Source organism: Uloborus diversus, chromosome 6 (assembly GCF_026930045.1).
Source record: "Uloborus diversus isolate 005 chromosome 6, Udiv.v.3.1, whole genome shotgun sequence".
Classification (NCBI taxonomy): domain Eukaryota; kingdom Metazoa; phylum Arthropoda; class Arachnida; order Araneae; family Uloboridae; genus Uloborus; species Uloborus diversus.
In genome coordinates, this window is record NC_072736.1 from 114144519 (window position 1) to 114165552 (window position 21034).

Genomic DNA, 21034 nt, shown 5'->3' on the forward strand with positions numbered 1-21034 from the left:
TTCTTCGAAAATTGGTTTAAAACTAAATTCATGTCGGTCTTCATAGTGTGCGTTATTTTTCGTTACATGGCTGAAATAGCACTTTCATTTCGGTGAAAAAAAAAATAAATAAATTGAAGAAATACGTATAACTTCTAACTCGTGCAGAGTTATTTAAAAAAGTTTTTCAAATTATATTTATTATATTTTGGAGTAGATTCTTTTTTTTTTTAAAACAATTTTCAATTTTAATTGCACGTATTATTTCGCATTGCCCTACTTTATTTAGTAGAGTCTGGTGGGGTAAAGTGGTCATAAAATCGTAGGTTTTCAACTTAAGTGGATAATAAATACAATTAATTATTTAAACACTTCAACTTTTTTTGTTGTTATTTTACATTGAATTGTTAAAGAACACGGTACATTGCATTTCAGAAAAAAAAATATTGATTTTAGTAGTTTTATAACACTTTTATTTCCCTATGTATTTATGACCACTTTACCCCACGGGGTGGGGAAAAGTGGTCATAGCATGGGGTAAAGTGGTCATAGTTAAAAATGGATACAGAACCATCATAAATAACCTTAATATTTGTATATTTCGGTTATTTTTATAGTTACAAAAATATGCATAATTATATGTGTGTATACACGAGTATATGCGTGTCGTGTAAACATGAGTAAACACATTGATATATGAGGGGATACATGTATCAGATACATTTATGCGCGTGCCTACTCAAGCATATACGTGTATACACGAGTATATAAGTGATTACCTACAGGAGTGTATACGTGTCTACACGAGTATATACGTGTCACGTGTATATACGAGTATATACGCATGAACGAACGTCATATGCACGTATTCACTTGTATCGCGGGTATATACGTGGTACGTGCATACCTGAGTATATACGTGTATAGGAGACGTATATACGCAAATATAAGTATATAATCATAAATAATTGGGTATGCACGAGTTAATTCGTGAATATATCCACTGCGTCTTTGGTACGTGTCTACTCACGCATATATATATGGAAGCACGAGTACATACGTATGTATACGTGTAAACACGATTATATACCTGTATAGACGCATATACGTACTATTACGCGCATACACCAGTACGTATATGTATACACGAGTATATGTCCTTATTTACATGTATGCCTACAGAGTGCATCCAAGCTCTTGGGCGAAAATCTAAGGGGGTGTGAGAGGGGAGGATAAGAAGCAAATAATCATAAGGAACTTATGGTCGCACTACATGCACACAAAGCCAAAAAATGATGGATGCAAAACAGGTCGCGAATTTGTTGCACAAAGATGACTTTACCCGAAGTTTTAGTTTTTAAGAAATATTTAGAGCAGTGCTTAAAAGTTACGGTCTGTGGTAGCTCTAATACAAGCATCGCAACAAAGACGCAACGACTGATGGAAGTTGTTCATAAGTCTTGTTATTGCAACAGAGAATGATTTGTGATTGCGATGGATGTAAAAAACAATTGGAGGTCGCAAATTTTTATCAATCGCTTTAAAACTCTTCTTAAGACCTCAAATGTTGTGTAAAATTGTCTTTGTATAATACATTTCTGACCTGTTTTGCATCCATCAGTTCTTGGCTTTGTGTGCATGTAGCGCGTCAGCATTGTGTTTCTGACCATATGTTCTTTATGGTTCTTGCTTCTTATCGTTCACTCTTTTAATAATTTGCTCAAGAATGTAAACTCATCCTGTATACTTTTATATCATATGCTTGTATGTAAGTGTCTACTCGAGTACGTGCGCGTATATACGTGTATATATGTACAGAATGTGTATATGTATACATAAAAATACTTGCAGATGCCTTTATACGTATTTGTTGGTGCATTTATGTGAATACGTTTATATACGTGCCTACACGAGTATATATACGTATGCATACGCATATACTCGTATATTTAATCCCGTTTACTGTAAAAACAATACACATTAAGTGAAATTAATAATTAATGTACGTATGCCTTATACTTAAAGATCAAATGACATTAGAAGAACAATATTCGTTTAAACCTAATGTTATGACCACTTTACCCCATCTTACTTAAACTGTTCTAAAAAATTATCTAAAACGGATTCACATAACTGCTAATAAGTAAGAGTTCTTGAGACATGTAGGAAGCGACATGTGCAGTTAATCTGTTCATAATTCCAGCAAACAAAATTTCCCAAGCAAGTTAAAATAGGTGTTTAGATTTTTAAATTTTTCAAATTCACACATAATATTTTTTCTTACCAAATAAAGTTTTGCCAGTTGTAAAATTTTGTGTTCAAAATGTAGTTTCTAATTGCCCTACTGTAAAATAAAATTTTCACATTCATTCGAACATTTATTTCCAAGCTACAGCCATTTATTTGACGAATGACCACTTTACCCCATTGACCACTTTCCCCCACCAGACCCTAACTTGCTAAAAAAATTGATTTGTTATTTATTTTTCTACTTTTATTTTCTCTGCATTTAAACTTATTTTTGTACTTTTAATGAAAGAAAAGGATAAATACCAAGCAAACAAAAGGCACCAAAACCACATTAATAGAGAAAATGTAGATTTGCATGCAAAATTTAGACTTTTTTTTTTTTTTTTGAACTTTGTTTAAACAAATCGAATTTTGCAAAACATTCCCTCTCCCCTCTTCAAACTTTGTTTCGCTTAATAAACTTTTGTTACACTAGATGGATAATTAATTAGAGTAATTTGTTTCGGCTAAAAATTGCCTACAATTCGATTTTACTCCGCAAGCTAGCGAAAATTTATATAGTTAGCATAAGAGTTTGGGCAGATAGTGTGCTTGTGCGGAAAATGTTTGTGGGTTCTCCCCTTGTTCGGGCCGCGTTTGGCTATTTTTAAAAGCATTTGCGAAAGATCAGTCGACACATTCCTTTGATGTAGAGACTAAACAAAATGGCTAAAACTTTCAAAATAACAGCTTTTGCTGCTTAGGGGAATATTTTTCACGTTTCGTAGCTTAGACATGTGCTTTTATAAATTGCGATCATTTTCGCTTTCGATAAGATTGAACATCAATCTCAACTTTCGGGTTATCTTTTTTTCGTTTTTAAAAGTTCAGAGCAAAATCTTTGTATTTTACACACAATATTGCATTACATAACTTACTAGAGCCAAGCTTTGCAAGGTTTTGAACACTACCTTTGTGTCCAAAACTGTCCGAAAGTGTCAACTGCATTTTTAGAGGAACTGTATTTTGTGAGGAAACATTAAAAACAGAACAAAATGTGTCAAAGTTATGTTTTACATTGAATTTTTATTCAATGTGAATATTCAAGTATAAATAAATATATGTGTAACTTTTTTATACAGCTGTAGTTACATAGAAGTTGAATTTTTCATTAAAAATTTCAATTTGTTCTCATGACTTTATTTTTTTTTTTTTGCCATAATAGTAACCATTTTTTTCGACATTTATACATGCGTGCAAATGAAAGTGTTCAAAATATAGTGCAATAATTGACTTTAAATGCAATAAATGACGATTTTTGAACTGATGGGGGGAAAAATATATTTGAGAGTGTTTTGCATCTTTGTGAAGGTTTTCTTCTCTTAACTATGGTGCCATTTCATGATCTAAAACTGAATTAATCCCAATAATGTGTTTGTAAAGATTGTCAAGCTACTATGGTTTTCGTTCATTGGGAAGTTGCAGAACGTATTACTATTTTAAAAATGTGAATTAAAAAACGAAATTGCACATGTTTTAAAATATATAAGTGCATAAATTTAATCATTAATTTATTGTTCTTTAATCTATGATTTAAAAAAGAATTTTTGTAAAAACATCATGCCAAAATTGTATGCATAAACCATTAAAAAATTAAGCATTTTTTTGCACCTAAATATTACACATTTAATAACATTCCTTTGAGTTATAAATGGAACTGAACTTAGTTATCTTTTTAGCGTTGTGAATTTCCTTTCATAACTCTTCTAACTGTTACATAAGGAAGTTTTTATGTAATCGAGTTATGGCGATTTTTTTAAGTAAAATATTTTTTCAATGAACACTACGTTCATTATCAAATACTCATTAGTTAAAACTAATTAATATTTATATTTATTCATTACAAATATTGCAGTCAATACGAGTAGTTGCAAAAAATTGAATATTGTCCAAGACAGATACTAAAATTTATAAAAAAAAGAGCAAGCATTATATTCTGCAATCATTTACAAATAAAATTTCTAAGTCAAATTTAAATTTTGAGAATAATGAAGTTTGTTATGCTTCAATGGAATAAATCTTTATTTTAATGTCCCCAAAGTTAAAAAAACTTATTTATTAAAAATTATGCAAAAAAAGATAAGTTTAGAAATTATGGAATTTTTATATTAAAAATGGATTTTTGCTACAAACAAAAATTAGTTATAAAAAATATAAAAATACCTTTGCTTAAAAAATAAAAGAAAATAAAGCAACGTTAAAAGCACAGTGCAGGAACACTGCAGACACGTGTTTTGGCGTTACAAGGAATTCCTTTTTCAATGCACAAAATGGGAGTTCGTGGATTTAAAGGCATCCGACAAAAGTCGAATTTTTTCGTCGAATGTCTTTACATTATTTAGCTCACATGTTATGCACTGAAAAAGACGTTCCTTGCAACGGGGGGAGGGGGCAGAAACACGTGTCTGCAGTGTTCCTTGCACATTTGTTTTATCTGCCTTTAAAAATTATTTATGTTTGGCAGACTAGAACTGTAATTGATTGGTATACAGTGAAACCCCTCCTAATGGACACCCCTCAAAGGCGGACACCCCCTTTTATGCGGACAATGTTTAATTCCCCAGTTCCAATGCAAATAACTATTAAACCCCTGTCCCGCGGACAAAAAAAAAATGTCCTGTTAGTGTCTTCATTAGAGGGATTTTTACTGTAATTTCTTATAACTCCAACTTGATTAATCATAACTTTTATTTATTTATTTTTTAATTTTAAAATTTTTTTTAAAATTTTTGACACAAACAAAAGTTTTTAAATGATGCGTAGATAAATTTCTGCAGGACTTTAGTTTTAAAATCTATTATATGGACAAGGAGGTCTATACTACTATTTTCGGATTTTTTCGTTGAATGTCTTTACATTCTTTAGCTCACGTGTTATGCACTGAAAAAGACGTTCCTTGTAACTTGGGGGGCGGGAGGGGGGCAGAAACATTTTGCCTGCACATTTGTTTTATTTGCTTTTTAAAAATTATTTATGTTTGGCGGACTAGAACTATAATAGATTGGTATAATTTGTTTTAATTCCAACTTGATTAATCATACCTTTTATTTATTTATTTTTAATTGAAAAAAAATTTTTTTTTGTAAATTTTTCACATAAACAGAATTTTTTAAATAATGCGTAATAAATTTCAGCAGGAATTTAGTTTTTAAAACTATTAAATGGGCAAGGAAGTCTATACTACTATTCCAATAAGTTCAAAATTCATCACATGTGTGTCGGTGGTTCTTCTTAAAACATAATTGGTACTTGGTAACTCGGCCGAGTAGTGAAAGGCTGAGTACTCGGTAACTCGGTACTCGGCCGAGTAGTGAAAGACCGAGTACTCGGTACTCGGCCAAAGTGCTGCTCGGTACGTCTCTAGTAAAAACCACCAGTCCTGTCTTAAACCAGTTTCAGACAGTCCAAAATCCAACCCTTACTGAAATACTGTTCATGTTCATAGTTAATTCTAAAAAATAGTAACTCAAAACTTTTCTAACTTCGTTTTTAATTATATTTGACAATTTGACATACTTTGTACAGGAATAGTAAAGTTCTGTATAATTTTGTTTATCCTAAGCCCATTCGAAACTGGATAGGATTGTCGGTTGTAAGACAGGAATACATTATCCTTGACTTTGCTTTCTGGTTCTGCGGAAACAGAAATATGCCCATATAGGTTTGAGGATGCAGAAAAGAACAAAGGCGCGTAGGCTCGAGGGGGGGGGGGGAATGGAGGCGCACACGTTTGAGGACGCAAATAAAGTAAAATAAAATAGAATTAAAAAAAAAAGGTTCGAGGGCGGGGGGGTGGGGGGGGGGGGTGGAAGTCGAAGTATTATTTCTTGCCCCAAGACAGAGGAGAGGTTCACCTACCATTTGTACTGGTTATCTCCAAATTTTTAATTTTGCCACTTACATCCCTTTGCTTCTTAGCACTGCCTCATTGGTGCTGATTTTAAATAAGAATGAAACTCTTGGCAGAATTTCATGCAATTTACTTTTAAAATCGACATTGCTTTAGAGCTACGATTTGCAACAGCTTTTTCAGTTCCCAAATTAGTCATAAGCGTCATAATTGGTCATAATAACCTTTCTAGGAGTGCATTAAGCCCAAGCAAACATAAAATAGATTAAAAATCTTTACATGATTCAGTTTATTGGTATGAAAATACTAAACCAGCTTCACCCATTGACTTCTGATTGAAGCGTTGAATGTTCCGTGTAACGGGACATTTCAGTATGTGTGGGGATAATGGAACAGGACACCTGAATTCTGGACTAAGCCGGACATAAAGTTCACCTTATTCCCTATTAGCGCGTGGACACGTCCACTAGTAGATCATATATGCAAAACCGGATGACAACATGTCACACAGGCCCAGATCTGCGTACCCGCAGGCCCCGCAGTGCGGGAGGGCCCACGTCCTTATGGGGCCCAACCGTGACCGTCGCTAGGGAAGGCCTGCTTGCTCAGATGGTGAGTTACCTCTAGTGGGGAGAGCTGCTTCTTCACCAGTCCCTTTTCTTCGCCTTAGCGAATTCTCTTGTATTATGTGATTTTTAGCATATTAAAAGTTATTTAAACAGAGCCCCCCATCCCCCTCCAAATCGGAACGATAATAATGGAGAATGAATATGATCTTAGAAACAAACGTTAGCTTTGAATATTGACCCATTTTTTTCTGAAACTAATTAAAAAATACATGTAATTAATGGCAAATGGCATTTTGTAGTAAGTCACGTTCAGTAATAAATAGCTAAGAAGTTATATGCATGTAAATGAGGCAAAAATACGAGACAACACTATTGGTAGTGAAAATATATTTATTTCCTTTTTCCTGCATGCATAAACAAATTGTTCAAAAACCAAAGACTAAAACATTTCATTACAATAATCTCACCATATATTTAACGCAAACTCTTATTTCTCGTTAAAAATGTCTGACCAACAGCAGTGAACAAGAATTTGAGCAGTTCTGCAAATTTTAGAATGATTTAATTATCATTATTTTATAATAGCCTTTGCCTACAATTAAAGGATTCTTAAAAATTTGTGTTTTGCAATTTTAAATACCATGAAATAAAATAATTTAAATAAATTTAAATTAAAAAAAATCTAAACCTGCCTTAAATACATTTAAAATAAAATGTAGAAATTTTACTTTAATTATCTTGATAAACTTCATTTTGAAAAGTTTTTAAACCCCTAATAATATTTATGAGTCATCATATTTGTTAAACATTTTTCATTTGTTATAATGCAAAAGGGAGGGACAGTCAAGCATTTAAAAAATATTAACAATAAATTTTCTGTCTTTAAAATATAAAATTAAATTACGAATGATTCATTTACTTCTAATAAACCGTACAGCAGTTTAAATGTAATGCATGCGGCCCGTTAGTCAGATAGCTTAAATCACTTATTACAATTCAAAAAAATAAATAAATAAACAAAATGGTTAACTTTTTTTAAATATACCTGAATTTACTAATTTTAATGCATGCTACCGTTGGCCTAAAGAAATAATTTTTAATCAATTAAACTTTAGTTTTTTGTAAGAGTTTCCAGTTTTCTTTTACTTTTTGTTTTAGAAGTTGGATTATTTTTCTTTGTTGACTCATAATCAATATTTGTTTACAATAATTGTTGATTAGGGTGTTACTAGTTGATTAAATCACCATTCACAGCATAAATTTAAATTCATGTCCATGATGGCAAGTTTCTAAAAATATATTTAAATACACATTAAATTTTACATGTACATAGTAAACTATTCTCACCATTTATTCTAAATGCTTATTAAACTTATATTGAAATAGTACTTTAAATATTAAACGAATGCAAGCAGTAAATTCAAATAATTTGATTTAAAAAAAATGTTATAATAAACAGTTCAATTTTCTTAACCTACAATATGTGGAAATTATTTGGAATTAAATAACTGTGTTGCCTAGATTTTTTAGTTTATTTACATGCTCGAATTAATTATATAAAAAGAGCAAAAATGATTTAATTACTTAGGATACCTTACGAGTAAAATTTGAAGTATAAAAATAAAGTATTAATGCAGCTCTTCAAATTCTAAATGACTCAAAATAGCTTCAAAAACTAATACTTCAATACACTTTACAATTATTCAAAGTTTTATAAAACAATTGCTAAAATACATTTTTTAAAACGAATGTGTTCTTTTGAAGCGCACATCTACATATGTGAGCTTTATTTTTCAATTTACTGATTGATATTAATTTATTGAGAAAAAGAAAACTCGTTTAGATTCATAAAAAATTAGGCGCAAATTAATAACTCTTATTACATAGTTTTAAAGACATAACATTGCCTTGTTTCGTAAAGTACAAATAAGTTTTGTATCGAATAAGCTAAGATAATAAGAAAATATTTTCAAAATTCAGATAAACAGTTTTAAATAACGTTCTTTTTTTCTTTTTCTTTTCATCTCTTACTCTGTTTTAGACAAAAAAAAAAAAAAGCAGTAATTCTTTTGGTGTTACTAAAATCTAATCAACAAATCTACAAAAAAAAAAAAAAAAAAAACCTTCAAATTCAAAAGAAGCTAGATTAGGCTTAACAGTTCTTTCAGTAAACAAAGAAAATAAGAGCAAGATATTGAAATGAATATTTCTTACCTTTGAATATTGTTCTTACAAAATTGTAGTACACTTTGGAGCCTATAAAGTGAATTTTTAGTCGTATTTTCACTTTAAAAAATAGTAAAATCATCGTGGACGTCTGCTATTTCACAAACAACGTGGTTGGTATCCACCGCGCGAATGAATGTGCTGCTTCGCTCTCGTGTCCCCAAATGTGATGACTCAGACCCCTTATCAACTGGGAGCAAGAAGGCCTTCCTCTCTCGAAAGCCACGGCCCAACGGCCCAAGAAACCAATAATAATAATAATAACAATAATAATAAACTTAGCACTAAGACTTATTAATGTTGCAAATATCCACTGCTGGCGTGTGGGGAAGTCCGCAAATTTATAGACCCGGGCCTATTGTCACACCACCTTTTCTTTTTTCAAAGGAACCACGTGAAGCAACGTTGGAACTCAAGCCCTCTTTTGGTTCCGAACCATATGCGCTACCGTTTGCTTTGTTTGAATTTGAAAGGAAACAGTTTTTTTGTTTTTTATTTCTTATAATTTATTATTTTTTTCAATGCCAGCCGCAGTCCATTTCAGCACATAGCAGGCGGGAGAAAGCTTGTTGTCAACCTGATGAAGATTAGACAACGTATCAAAACAATCACTTCCCCCTCCTGGTCGCTTTTTCTGAAGCGAGATAGGTGTTTTTTATAATAACGATGACTTGGACACACTGTCATTTGGTTTCCAGAAATGCAGTTCGTTTTCTGATTTTCTTCCATTTAATATACAGGCTGGGTACTAATGGCCCGGACAGCAGAATTTCTTTCAGCAGTCTGCGTCGCAGACTTAAAAAAACAACAAAAATAGTCGGCAAGATGAACCAACATTAGATTAATCGTAAAATCTAAATCAGCACCGATAAATGCTTTAAAGTATGAAGCTAAAATTGAAAATCACAAGAACATACTACCAACGAATTATATCCAAGAAAATACGACAAATCTTCCCTCTTTGAAATGTAACATTTTTTCTTAACAACATTTAAATTTAATTCTTCCCTCAAAAGAAATAGTCTGCTGAGTTTTACAGGAATCTACGACGTACATCGCTGCATCACGCTGTTTCTGCTACCAGGAAAGCTATAGACCCAATTTCAAAAGATCATTCTTTTGAAACAACTGCACATATTACTATAAGTGATACATAAATATAGAGAGAAACATACCTCCCCTTTTTTTAAAACTTGAATCAGAAGCTTCCACACCAATGGATGGCGTTTCTTTTTCTTGAATCACATGGTTACTAAGATCCCCAGATCTAACACCAAGTGATTTCTTTTTGTGGGGTTACATCAAAGACATTGTATACATACCACCTGCGTTGAAAACACTGCCAGAACTTAAAAACGGAATGAGCCATTAAGAGTGATGCTATAAATTGTTCAGAGTGTACTAGAGAACAGATTGGACGTACACTGTGTAACAAGAGGGTCCCACATTGACCATTTGTTGCTGGAAAGATACTTGGTATAGATCTCTTTATATATATGTATCGCTTATTTTAATATGTGCAGTAGTTTCAAAAATATGATTTTTTAAAAATCGGTCCATCCTTTGTATTTACCACAAATGCATAGCACCGTTGAAAATCCTCAAGGAGGAAGCTTCCACCTAGGTCCTCTACCTCCTAGGGACCTTTGTCTGCTCAGGTTGTTAATTCATAAGCGAAAAACAAACACACACAAACAATGTAACTGCCGATTTTAAGAACTGAGGCTTTCGCGGCTGGCATCAGCAATATAATCACTTTTCAGAGTTGTAGGCCGTGGACTTTCTATCAAGTTTCTGTCAGCTGTTTCACCAAACAGATCTCGGACTTTTCTGAGCACGAAATCCGAGACATATCGGGCGAAATGTCGGTCAGAAACATCATAGATGAACTGAAAGTGGTTAAATTATTGTGACTACTTATTATGCCTTTGGCATTACAAATCTAAAGAAGTTCTTCCCTTATATAGAAGTTTGGTAAGACCTCATTTGGAGTATGCTGTTCAATTTTGATCTCCTTATCTTAAGAAAGATATTAATGTATTGGAAAGGGTTCAAAGGCGTGCTACAAGGCTAATAAATGCACTTTCTCATTTAGACTACGATTCCAGGCTTAGAATGTTAAAAATGTACAGTCTTGAGAGACCGAGGGGACATGATTCAGTTGTTTAAATTTATTAAAATGAAAGATGTTACGGGGCTAAAGTTTAGCACTGAAAACAGGACAAGGGGTCATTGTTTTAAGCGATTTAAATCTCAGGCTAACATGGATATTAGGAAAAATTATTATTTTAGCAGGGTAGTGGAACCTTGGTACAGCTTACCGGAAGAGGTGGTAATCAGGGGCGGCATTTCAGCATTTCATTTGAGGGGTCGAATTTCTTAAATATATATTACCATAGTGCGGTAACAAACACACATTAGCTAACAGGAAGTGGTCATAAAATCGGTTTAATATGAATAAAAATTAGTGCTTAGAAGCAATTAAAATTTTGATTCATTTTCTAATAAGTTATCATACAAAACATCTCGATACTGAAGTTTTTATACTTTTGGAAAAGTTTTAATGCATGTTTTTTGGAATTCAGAAGAACAGGGAATCGTCTTACTATCAGTGCCCAGTGTCGTGCTATTTTGCCAGTACAGGCTAAATAGAAAAGGTTTTTCTTTCTTTTTTTTCTTTTGCCCATTGTGCTTCGAAAATATTTCTCTAACCTAACAAAAATTTTTCTCTACCAGCTGAGCTGATTGGAATAGTTAAAAAATAATTGAAGTAACAAAGTTATGTATGAAAACACTTTTTATGTCTTGCTCTTCAAAATCACACAGGCAATTTCAAAAATTGCGAGGAGCTTAATTTTTCATCATTGACTAATCTAGTCTCGTCGGCGCTCTCAGCTTCAATGAGATGTCATCTACCACCAGCTCTGTTATTCACTATTCCAGGCTGAAGAGTCCACAACAAGGACGGAACTGCAGTCTCTGGATGTGATAACCGGTCTGTCGGTATATTGCCTGTAATTTTTCTTGCCTAGTGCTAAAAATTTTACTGATAACTGAAACATTTTATTTTTCGTTTTCAAAAAATCCAATCAAGATAATATAGAGCCAAACATGCAGAAAAATAATTATCATCAAATCTTGTGTTAATTTTATTCGAAAAACAACCTATTACTTCATATAAAATATTAAAAAATCAGTGTTTGACTTCACATCATCATGTGGATTTTTCTTTTTTTAGCGGAGGAAGAATTTTTTTGAAAACGTTTCACCATTGATTGAAATATGCATCTATGTAAAATCTATTTTCAATTTCAATTGCAGATTGAACTATGGTAGTATGAACGCACAGATCAATTGTAGATTGAACTGTGGCTTGAATAGTCCGAAAATTAAGTGTGGCGGATTGAAGATGTTTTGATAGAGTAAAGCATTTTTAAAACACTTTCCGCAATAGAAACAAATTGAATAAAAATTCAAATGAAGTCATACATGCTGAAGGGCATGAGCTTTTTCACCATTGAAAGAATCGTTTTGCAATAATTCTCACAGTCGTCAAATCACTGCTTTGAAGTTATAGAGAAAGGTTTTTATGGTTTTAACTCTGGAAGACCATCTTGTGTCACTTCGAGATTGCATAACTATAGAGCCCCATAAAGGGTATTTTGTCTTTTTTTATTCAATAAGCACATGCATTTTTAAGAAGTTTCTATGAAAGCAGATAATGCATTGAGCAGCTGAAACGTGTTTCTAGCAAAAAAAAAAAAAAAGCGATGAACACTCATTAAATAAATATACACTTAAAAAATGAGCGTAAAAGTGAATGTAAAATATCAAGGAATTTTCTTGAGAAAACCATGCAGCCACACCACTTTGCACGAGCCTCTCCTATTGGACATACCATCGTTACACTGGGCACACAAGTATGAAATATTTAGCCGTGAAAAGGTCGAAAAATATTTCGTGAATTTCTAAGTCATCATTCAAATAACGAAAAACAGTTTTTCTAGTCTGGGAATGTGTCGAGTTTCAATAAATAGTTACTGAGAACCAGCAAGATTTTTTTAATGAACATTGATTTCCGACTTACATAAATTGAATTCACCCATTTTCTATCATTCTGCTTAAAAAATTTGGGGGTGCGACCGCCCCCTCTTGACCCCCCAATTTGCCGCCCCTGGTGGTAATGAGCAAGGGAGTAGATAGTTTTAAGAGGGCAATTGATCTTCACTGGGGATTTTAAATTGACTAGGACCAGCCTAGCTGGGCTCAGAGCCTGTTGCTGGTCGCCACTTTTGTATTTGTATTATTACACCCGCGTTTACTTCCTATTTTCTTTAGAGGTGTCTCATTTCTCAGGGGTGCCCATCTCCCCAAGGTCAAATGTTATGCAACACCACCATAGAACGAGACCCCTCCCCGATAGGGCAAAAGAATTGTGAAATCAACTCCCCCCCCCTAAAAGTTTTAGCGGCGTAGACAGCGCCATTAGCGTGACACCCCTTTCGTGAGCAACCCTACATTTCTTTATCAAAAACCTCTAGCTGAAAACAATGTTCCAAAGTGATGTTCTCATTTATTTTTCTCTGTTTTTCGGCAGGATTGTTGTACGGGACCCTGAAGTCTTTCCAGGCACATGCGTGTGACGGGGAAGAGTTGCGTCTCAACTGCAGCGGTAACACCGCCATCGCAGTTAACTATTTCTTCTATGGAAGGAGGGAGCATTCCGAAAACCTTTGTGTGAAGTCACGCCTCTACGCCCCCATACAGCCCTGTCAGTTGAATCAAGCCCTCAAGGTGAGTACCAATTGTTAATTCATTTCAAATCATAATTTTAAAATTAAGAGTGGGTTTTCGGAAACTCAAGAAAAATTGTATAGTAGCTATTATTTTACCAGCCATGACTTACTAGCGCAGCCAGATTTCTCTCTAAAGGCAGGTAGTCATAAAACAAACCGAAGTTTACTAGATTCAATCGTTTAGTTTCTCTCTGCTGTGAAGGGGTGGGGAAGCACAGCGCCACCTAGATAGGGCAGCAAATAAATAACAGCCTGTTGTAGCAATTTTTTTATTTATTTATTTATTTATTTATTTTTTTTTTTTTTTTGTTGTTGCAGGTGATAGAAAACAGGTGTCGAAGCCAAGTGCTGTGTCGTTTGTTGATTTCTTCTGATATATTCCAAGAAGTTGAAGTCGACCCCTGTCCTCACACCAGCAAGTACGCCGAAGTCATATACAAGTGCAGGCCAGGTGATAATTATAAACATTAAGGTTAGGTACCAACACGTAAAAAGTCGCATGTTAATCCTGGTCCTGTTAGATTTTTAATGCCTTCAGCAGGTTTCTATATCCAAAGGTTTTTAAACGAAATGAGTAGTAGAAAGTAAGACCACGTGGTACAATTTCAGAAGACAAGATGCTTAAATAATATAATAGTTGGGGCAAAGCTAACCAGGCAGCGTCGTAATGCTTTGATTAGGATCTGTGTAACCTTCCCAATGCTGCCAGGTTAGGTTTGCCCCAACTATTTTTCAGACAATGAGATGACCTTGGTGATATAAACACAATTTATCCTGAGTGTTTGTTACAAAACAGCATTTTAAAAGTGTTTTTGAATGGAATAGTTTTCTTGGTGAGGCAAACCTAATTACACAATGTGAATGAGGCACAATATTGCACATCATGAAATATTACATAGTAAATATGCTCATTTATATTGTGAGGCACTGAGAAGTTGAGCTCTGACTCTGACAATGCTTACCGCTGTTTCGGAAAATAGGGAGGGGTAATTGGCGCTAAGTTGAGTTGAGAAACTTTTTTAGCAGTTTTTCAAAAATATTCTAACTAAAATCCGAGCCAATAACACGTCTAATTTTCACTAAACTCCCCGAAAATAGGTGAACATAGTCAAGGTCACAGCTCAACTAACCAGAGCTGCACTATACCTCCAAATCGTTTTTTGTTTATGAACGGAAATTGACTAAAACAGTAATAGAGTATAGTTGGGAAAACCTAACCTGGCAGCGTTGTAATGCTGTGATTAGGTTCTGCGTTGCCTTTACAATATTCCAGGGTAGTTTCCATGTTAGGTTTGCTCCGACTATAGACAGTAAGAAAATAGGAGGTTGCTATCATTCTGGAAAAGTTAGCATTGGATTGTATCAATTTTAATGTTTCGGAACTAATCATTTGTGTCAATTTTCATTATCCATTTACCGAAATTTTGCAAAGTTTTCAAGGTTATTTCATAAAATTGCACTATGAAAAATCTGTTATTGTATACTTGGAGACCAAGTTTATTCTTATATTAGCTACTACATGGGATTTTTTACTTTTAAGTAGCAATAGTTTAAATCCGCAACTGTACTGCGAGTGCTAATGTTCAATAAGTCTATAATTTTTAGTTTATAAAACTATTTTTTTTTATGACGTGAGTAGAAAGGAGGCGACAAAGGTTTTCGTTGCTGTCGCATTGTATATAAACCATCAAAAATCATCACGCATCAAGGTATTTCTAATGAATATGAGATTTTCTTTAGCAATGGAAGTATGAACCTAAATGTCCAACTGATTTGTGTTGCAGTTTTAGTTATAACTCTCAAGACATGAGAAGGACTTGAACTTGAATAAATATGAGTAAGACATGAACAGGAGTTTAAAAAAGTAGGACCTGAGTATTAATAGAAATGAGTGAAACCAGTGGTTGGAAGTAGCGCGCTACAAGTAGCGACGCTACTGTAGTAGCTACATTTTTTAGTAGTTTGTAGTGTAGCGCACTACTTTTTTTAAAAAAAGTAGGACTGTGAGTAGTTCGATACAAAAAAAAATAGTAGTTTGTAGCGATTTCTGGAAACTACTTTTAAATAAACTTAAAAATAACAAAACAAAAATCAAGGTTCAAACGAATTTGACTGTCGCAAATTTTACACAAGTATATCAGCGGTTCCGATGAGATACAAGACACATAAAAGTACGAGCGGACCTCACGGATATCATTTTGACGACATACGTTCTATCTGTTTGACGCCATTAGTTTGTTTGCCATCGTAGTTTTCATATTTCGTCAATAGAAGCGACAACATTTCAAAAGTAGTTAGTAGTTGCTACATTTTAAAAAGGTAGTTGTAGTTAACTACATTTGTAACAAAGTAGTTGTAGTTATAAAAAAAAATGTAGTTTTTCCAACCACTGAGTGAAACATTAACATGAGCAGAAATTAGGACTGCATGAGTATGAAAATAGCATAATGTTGGACAAGAACATTGAATTGAATTCTATTTTTTTCCTCATTAGTCGTATTAATTACTTACTCCCGCTATTACTTGTGCAGAAAGTTTTCGGAATAAAGTTGTGTGCGAGGGGGAAAGCTTACACCTTTCCTGTCCGTCCAATCAGCGATTGGCTATCTACGCTGCAACGTTTGGATCCACGAAATCGGAAATTGACGAATGCCCACAACCAACCGGACGCAGAGAAGGTAAGTTGAGTTGCAATCCATTGAGTAGCAAATTGGGGTTGGAACCGAATTTCTAAATCTCCTTCCTCCCCTCTTTTTGTTCAGTCTCGGAATATAACAAACGCGTGGTCGGATTAAGGCCGGGGGACTCAAGGCACCAAATCTGTAGCTATGAATGAGGGGGAAAAAATAATAAATTAAAAAATAAAACACTAGCACACATCTAGCATCCATCCCCTGGCATTAATTCGAATTTTGACATTTGGAATGAAAATTATATTTTTCGCAAGCACGAATTGCGATAGGACCCTACTCCTTGGGTTTCTTGTTTCTGCAAATGGCTCTTATCGCAATCATAATTGCGAAAAACATAATTTGAATTCAAGACGTAAAAATTCAAAATATCAGAGGTAGGATGCAAGATGTTGTGTGCTGGATGCTGTTTCTGTCTACTGATGATTGTGCAGAGTCAAGGGGGTCGCGGTCGGGTATAAATAAAGTTGATTCCGAAAGACATGGAAGCCACCGCACAGGAGTAGGTCCTCTCTCGCGGAGGCCCGTGGGCCTAAAAAGTGCCCCGTAACGCAAGCTTCAATCAAGTGAGGAAAATTAGCAATTCGTAATCGCTCAAAGAAAAAAAAAAAAAAAAAAAAAACTAGTATTAAAATTAAAGTAGAACTTTAAACTAAACATAATTTTGTAAAATGTTTTCTTATTTATGTAAAAATTGTTTTCCAAGAAAAAAATTGCAGAAGAGGAAAAGTGATCTGATGCTAACGCCAACGTCTTCCCCGGTTTGTAACTATTTTGTTAATGTACTAACTCTACAGTGAAATCCCGTTATAACGAATGCCAATACTACGAAATTTCCATTTCAACCAAATACATTTTCAGTCCCGATTCAACTGCCATTCAACTCCATTACAACGAAATTCCTAATGCAACGAATATATTGGCGGTCCCTTGAAGTTAGTTGTAAGGGGATTTTACTGTGTATTTATTAACCGACTTCAAAAAAGGAGGTTATGATTTCGTCTTGCGGCTTTTTATGTATGTTTTCGTATTACACCAAGAATACTGGACCGATTTGAAAAATTCTTTTTTTGTTTGGAAGGGTATACTTTCCAGATGGTCCCATGTTAATTTTGTCTGGATCTGATGAGAGGTCCCGGGGAAATCTAAGAAACTTTAAATTTCATACGGTGTGGCTACGTAGACCAGCTTTCGTCACCGCTCACGTGGTTTCGGCTTGAACGGTGTATTTTTTCGACGGAGGAATCTTGTCTTGAACAGTATTTAATTATCGCGTATCGGGATGCTTGATTTTCGCGGCGTCGCCTGTTAATTTTAATTATAGTTTTACTAATGTATTTATTACTTACTAGTGGTACCCGCACGGCTTTGCTCGTAGTTGAAAATTAAAAGGTCATTCGGTTCGCCTGTATATTTACTACTAATGGATGACGAATTTCTCGCCAATTGACTATGTTCATTCGCTCTCCCATTCCACGTCATGATAATTTCGTAATTTACTCGTCCATCTTATGATAATTTTGCTCCTGAAAATGTTCTTAAAATTGAAAAAGAAAAAAATCGAATTTTCTGAAAATCGCTTCGAGGTGCACACTCCTATGCTACAAACTAACATTGTGTCAAATTTCATGAAAATCGGCCAAACGGTCTAGGCGCTATGCGCGTCACAGAGATCCAGACATCCTTTTGACAGAGAGACTTAGAGCTTTATTATTAGTAAAGATGTAGCAAAACAGTAAATTAAATGTATTTCCCTACGAAAATAATTGAATTAATTAGTTTAGTGTAAAAATTATTTTGCAAATAAATAACTTCATTTAGTCATTAAAGTTTTTATTATTCTTTTAAAAATTTTCCGTTTTGAAATATAGTGTTCAATTCAAGAGGAATTAAAGACAAAAATCCCCCTTCCCCCACCCCCTCCGACGATTAAATTTATATTAATCAATCAATATATCGTAACTGATGTCCGATTTCTGAAGTTTGACAAGTATTCTAGATTTAATATTTCATAACGCCGTCAGTTTAATGTACAGTTATGTCACTACTAATTAACAGATTTCGTTGGAATTTTTTTATGTACTATGCTCCCCGATTACTAGAAGACCCCTGGACCATTAGGAAAATTCTTTTTCTGTTTGAAACGGTATACTTTTCCTGGTCGTCTAATGGTCTTTAAGTCCTGGTATGAGGGATCCTGGTGAAATCGAGGGAGCTCTTCAAATTTATACTCGCACTTTGTTGTTTGTAAATTCATAGCGTCTCACTAAGTGAAACGATTTTTATGTTTTTTTGTTTGTTTGTTTGTTTAATGGATAGGAGTGACCTAACATAGGTCCCAAACCTTTGCTTCACCATATTTGTTCTTTAGAAAAAAAAATTATGGGCCAAAAACAACAAACTTCATTTAATTTCAATTTTAAACGATTAAATATAAAATCCATTGTTAAAGAAAGTGCCATAAAACAAAGGTACTTTCTTTACTCAGTGTTAAAGAAAGTATCATAAAACATTAATACTAATCAGGGGTGCCCCTTCAAAGGCGGGGGGAGGAGCTGCTTTGAGGTGTATTTTTTCCTTTTTAGGGGGATCTTGCTTTGGGGGAGTACTCCCCCCTCCCAATATTTCCCCTGTGTTAATCATTAGTAGTCATATCGCAAATTTTTAATAAACACTCCTCTGAAGCAAACAGGAAATTCATTTAGTATCATTGCTCTTGTAGTATTTTGATTTTCATACATGCACTCCTGTTTGTGAAAATTGCAACACCACGAAGGACTTACGCGAGCAAGCTGAAAATTGCAGGAAATGTAAAGTAGGGCATGATATGCAATGATTAGAATTGCAGACCGGTAGCGCATACGTATGCTGAGCAGCGCCCTCTGAACGGCGGATCGAACCGAATATAAATAAACGGCTGTAGCGAGGCGTGTATGATTATCGGTGGTTATATGCTAGAGTAAACGTTAACTGAATCTTTAATATGCCTCTTCTACGAAAGAAAGCGAAATTTGAGCAAATTTCGGAGTTTGAACGGGGCAGAATCATCGGCCTTCGTGAAGCTGGATTGTCTTATCGTACAGTAGCCGCTCGTGTGCAGCGTAACAGCAGCACAAGCATGCGTGTTTGGAAGCGGACTTCTCGGAGTGGACCCCGAAATGTGACGTCAGCTCGCGATGACAGACACCTGGTGCGTATAGCGCTGACGGACCGAACGGCTTCTTCTACACAATTGGCAGCACAGTGGGCAGCAGCTACAGGTGTTTCATTGTGCGCTTCATCAATTCGAAGACGTCTGCTGCAGCGTGGGCTGCGCGCAAGGATTCCTTTATACAGGATTTCTCTTATGCAAAACCATCGCCGCCTGCGGCTACAATGGGCCAATGTGCATAGGAGCTGGCGTGTTGATTGGCAGCAGGTCGTCTTTTCTGACGAATCCCGCTTCAATTTGTGGCACCATGATGGCCGAATTCGTTTCAGGCGATATGCCGGTGAACGGCACATTCCGGAGTGCATTATCGAACGCCACAGTAGACGAACACCCGGCGTTATGGTCTGGGGTGCCATAGCATATCATGGATGATCACAATTGCTACGAATTGTGGCCAATTTAAACAGTACCCGATACCTAAACGAAGTTTTACTGCCCCAAGCTATTCCTTTCCTGCAAGGATTGCCAGTGGCTATATTCCAGAAGGATAATGCCCGTCCACATGTCGCCCAGGACTGTCAAATCCTACCTTGATTCGCAGCAGGTACAGCTTCTTCCTTGGCCTGCATATTCCCCGCATATGTCACCGATTGAACATGTGTGGGATTTCGTTGGGCGGCGTCTCGCTCCTGATCCTCGTCCTGTTGCTTCGACAGACGAACTTAGGTTGCGCATAAAAACACTATGGAATACTCTTCCGCAGGCGGATCTTCAAACTTTGTTTCACTCCATGCCGAGTCATGTAGCAGCTCTTATTTCGGCGCGTGATGGCCACACAAAATACTAATTTCTATCTCCTTTTATTGTTTGTTTGAAAATGTAATCATTTATTTGTACCATTACCACTCAACTGTGTATTAAATTTCATTCATTTATGATGCTTCCTTCATTGTGTTGCAATTTTCAAACAGGAGTGTACAACATCACAATAGAAACTCTGTTTCTAGTGTGGTGTTGATTTATAACTAAGCCAAGTAAAGAGAAATGGTTCTAATTAAATTAGCGCACAAATAAATCCTGGAGAGGAACAAAGATCAGTTTTTAGTGCCAATCGTATAAAATGTTATGCGCATTAAGATTTTTTTCTTTTTCTAACCGACTTCAAAAAAGACTTTCTCAATTCGTCGGAATCTTTTTATGTATGTCCCCCGTAAACTCAAACACTAATAGAGCAATTTGGAAAATTCTTTTTTTTTTCTCGTTTAAAAAGGTATATACTTCCCAGGTGATCCCATGGTGATCAGGTCAGTATCTGAAGATGTGATTCTTAAAAAATCAAGAAATCTCTTCAAATTCTATGGGCAAATAAAGCGATTTCTGTTAGTGACTCGTGATTTTTTTTCGGAAAGCATACTTTGATAAAGTTAAACTGATGATGAAGACGATTTTCTTTGTAAATTAATTGCGCATTTGAAAAAACCCTT

The 21034-nt window shown here is 34.8% G+C and overlaps 1 protein-coding gene across 1 annotated transcript in view; it reads left to right on the plus strand.

The window, feature by feature from the left end:
- LOC129224930 (protein eva-1-like) overlaps positions 1-21034 on the plus strand; it is a 72625-nt gene that overhangs the window by 26654 nt on the left and 24937 nt on the right. Inside the window, exons 2-4 of the mRNA XM_054859478.1 lie at positions 13511-13707; positions 14028-14160; positions 16241-16387. Coding sequence (XP_054715453.1) covers positions 13511-13707; positions 14028-14160; positions 16241-16387 — 477 coding nt within the window. The remainder of the gene's footprint in view (positions 1-13510; positions 13708-14027; positions 14161-16240; positions 16388-21034) is intronic.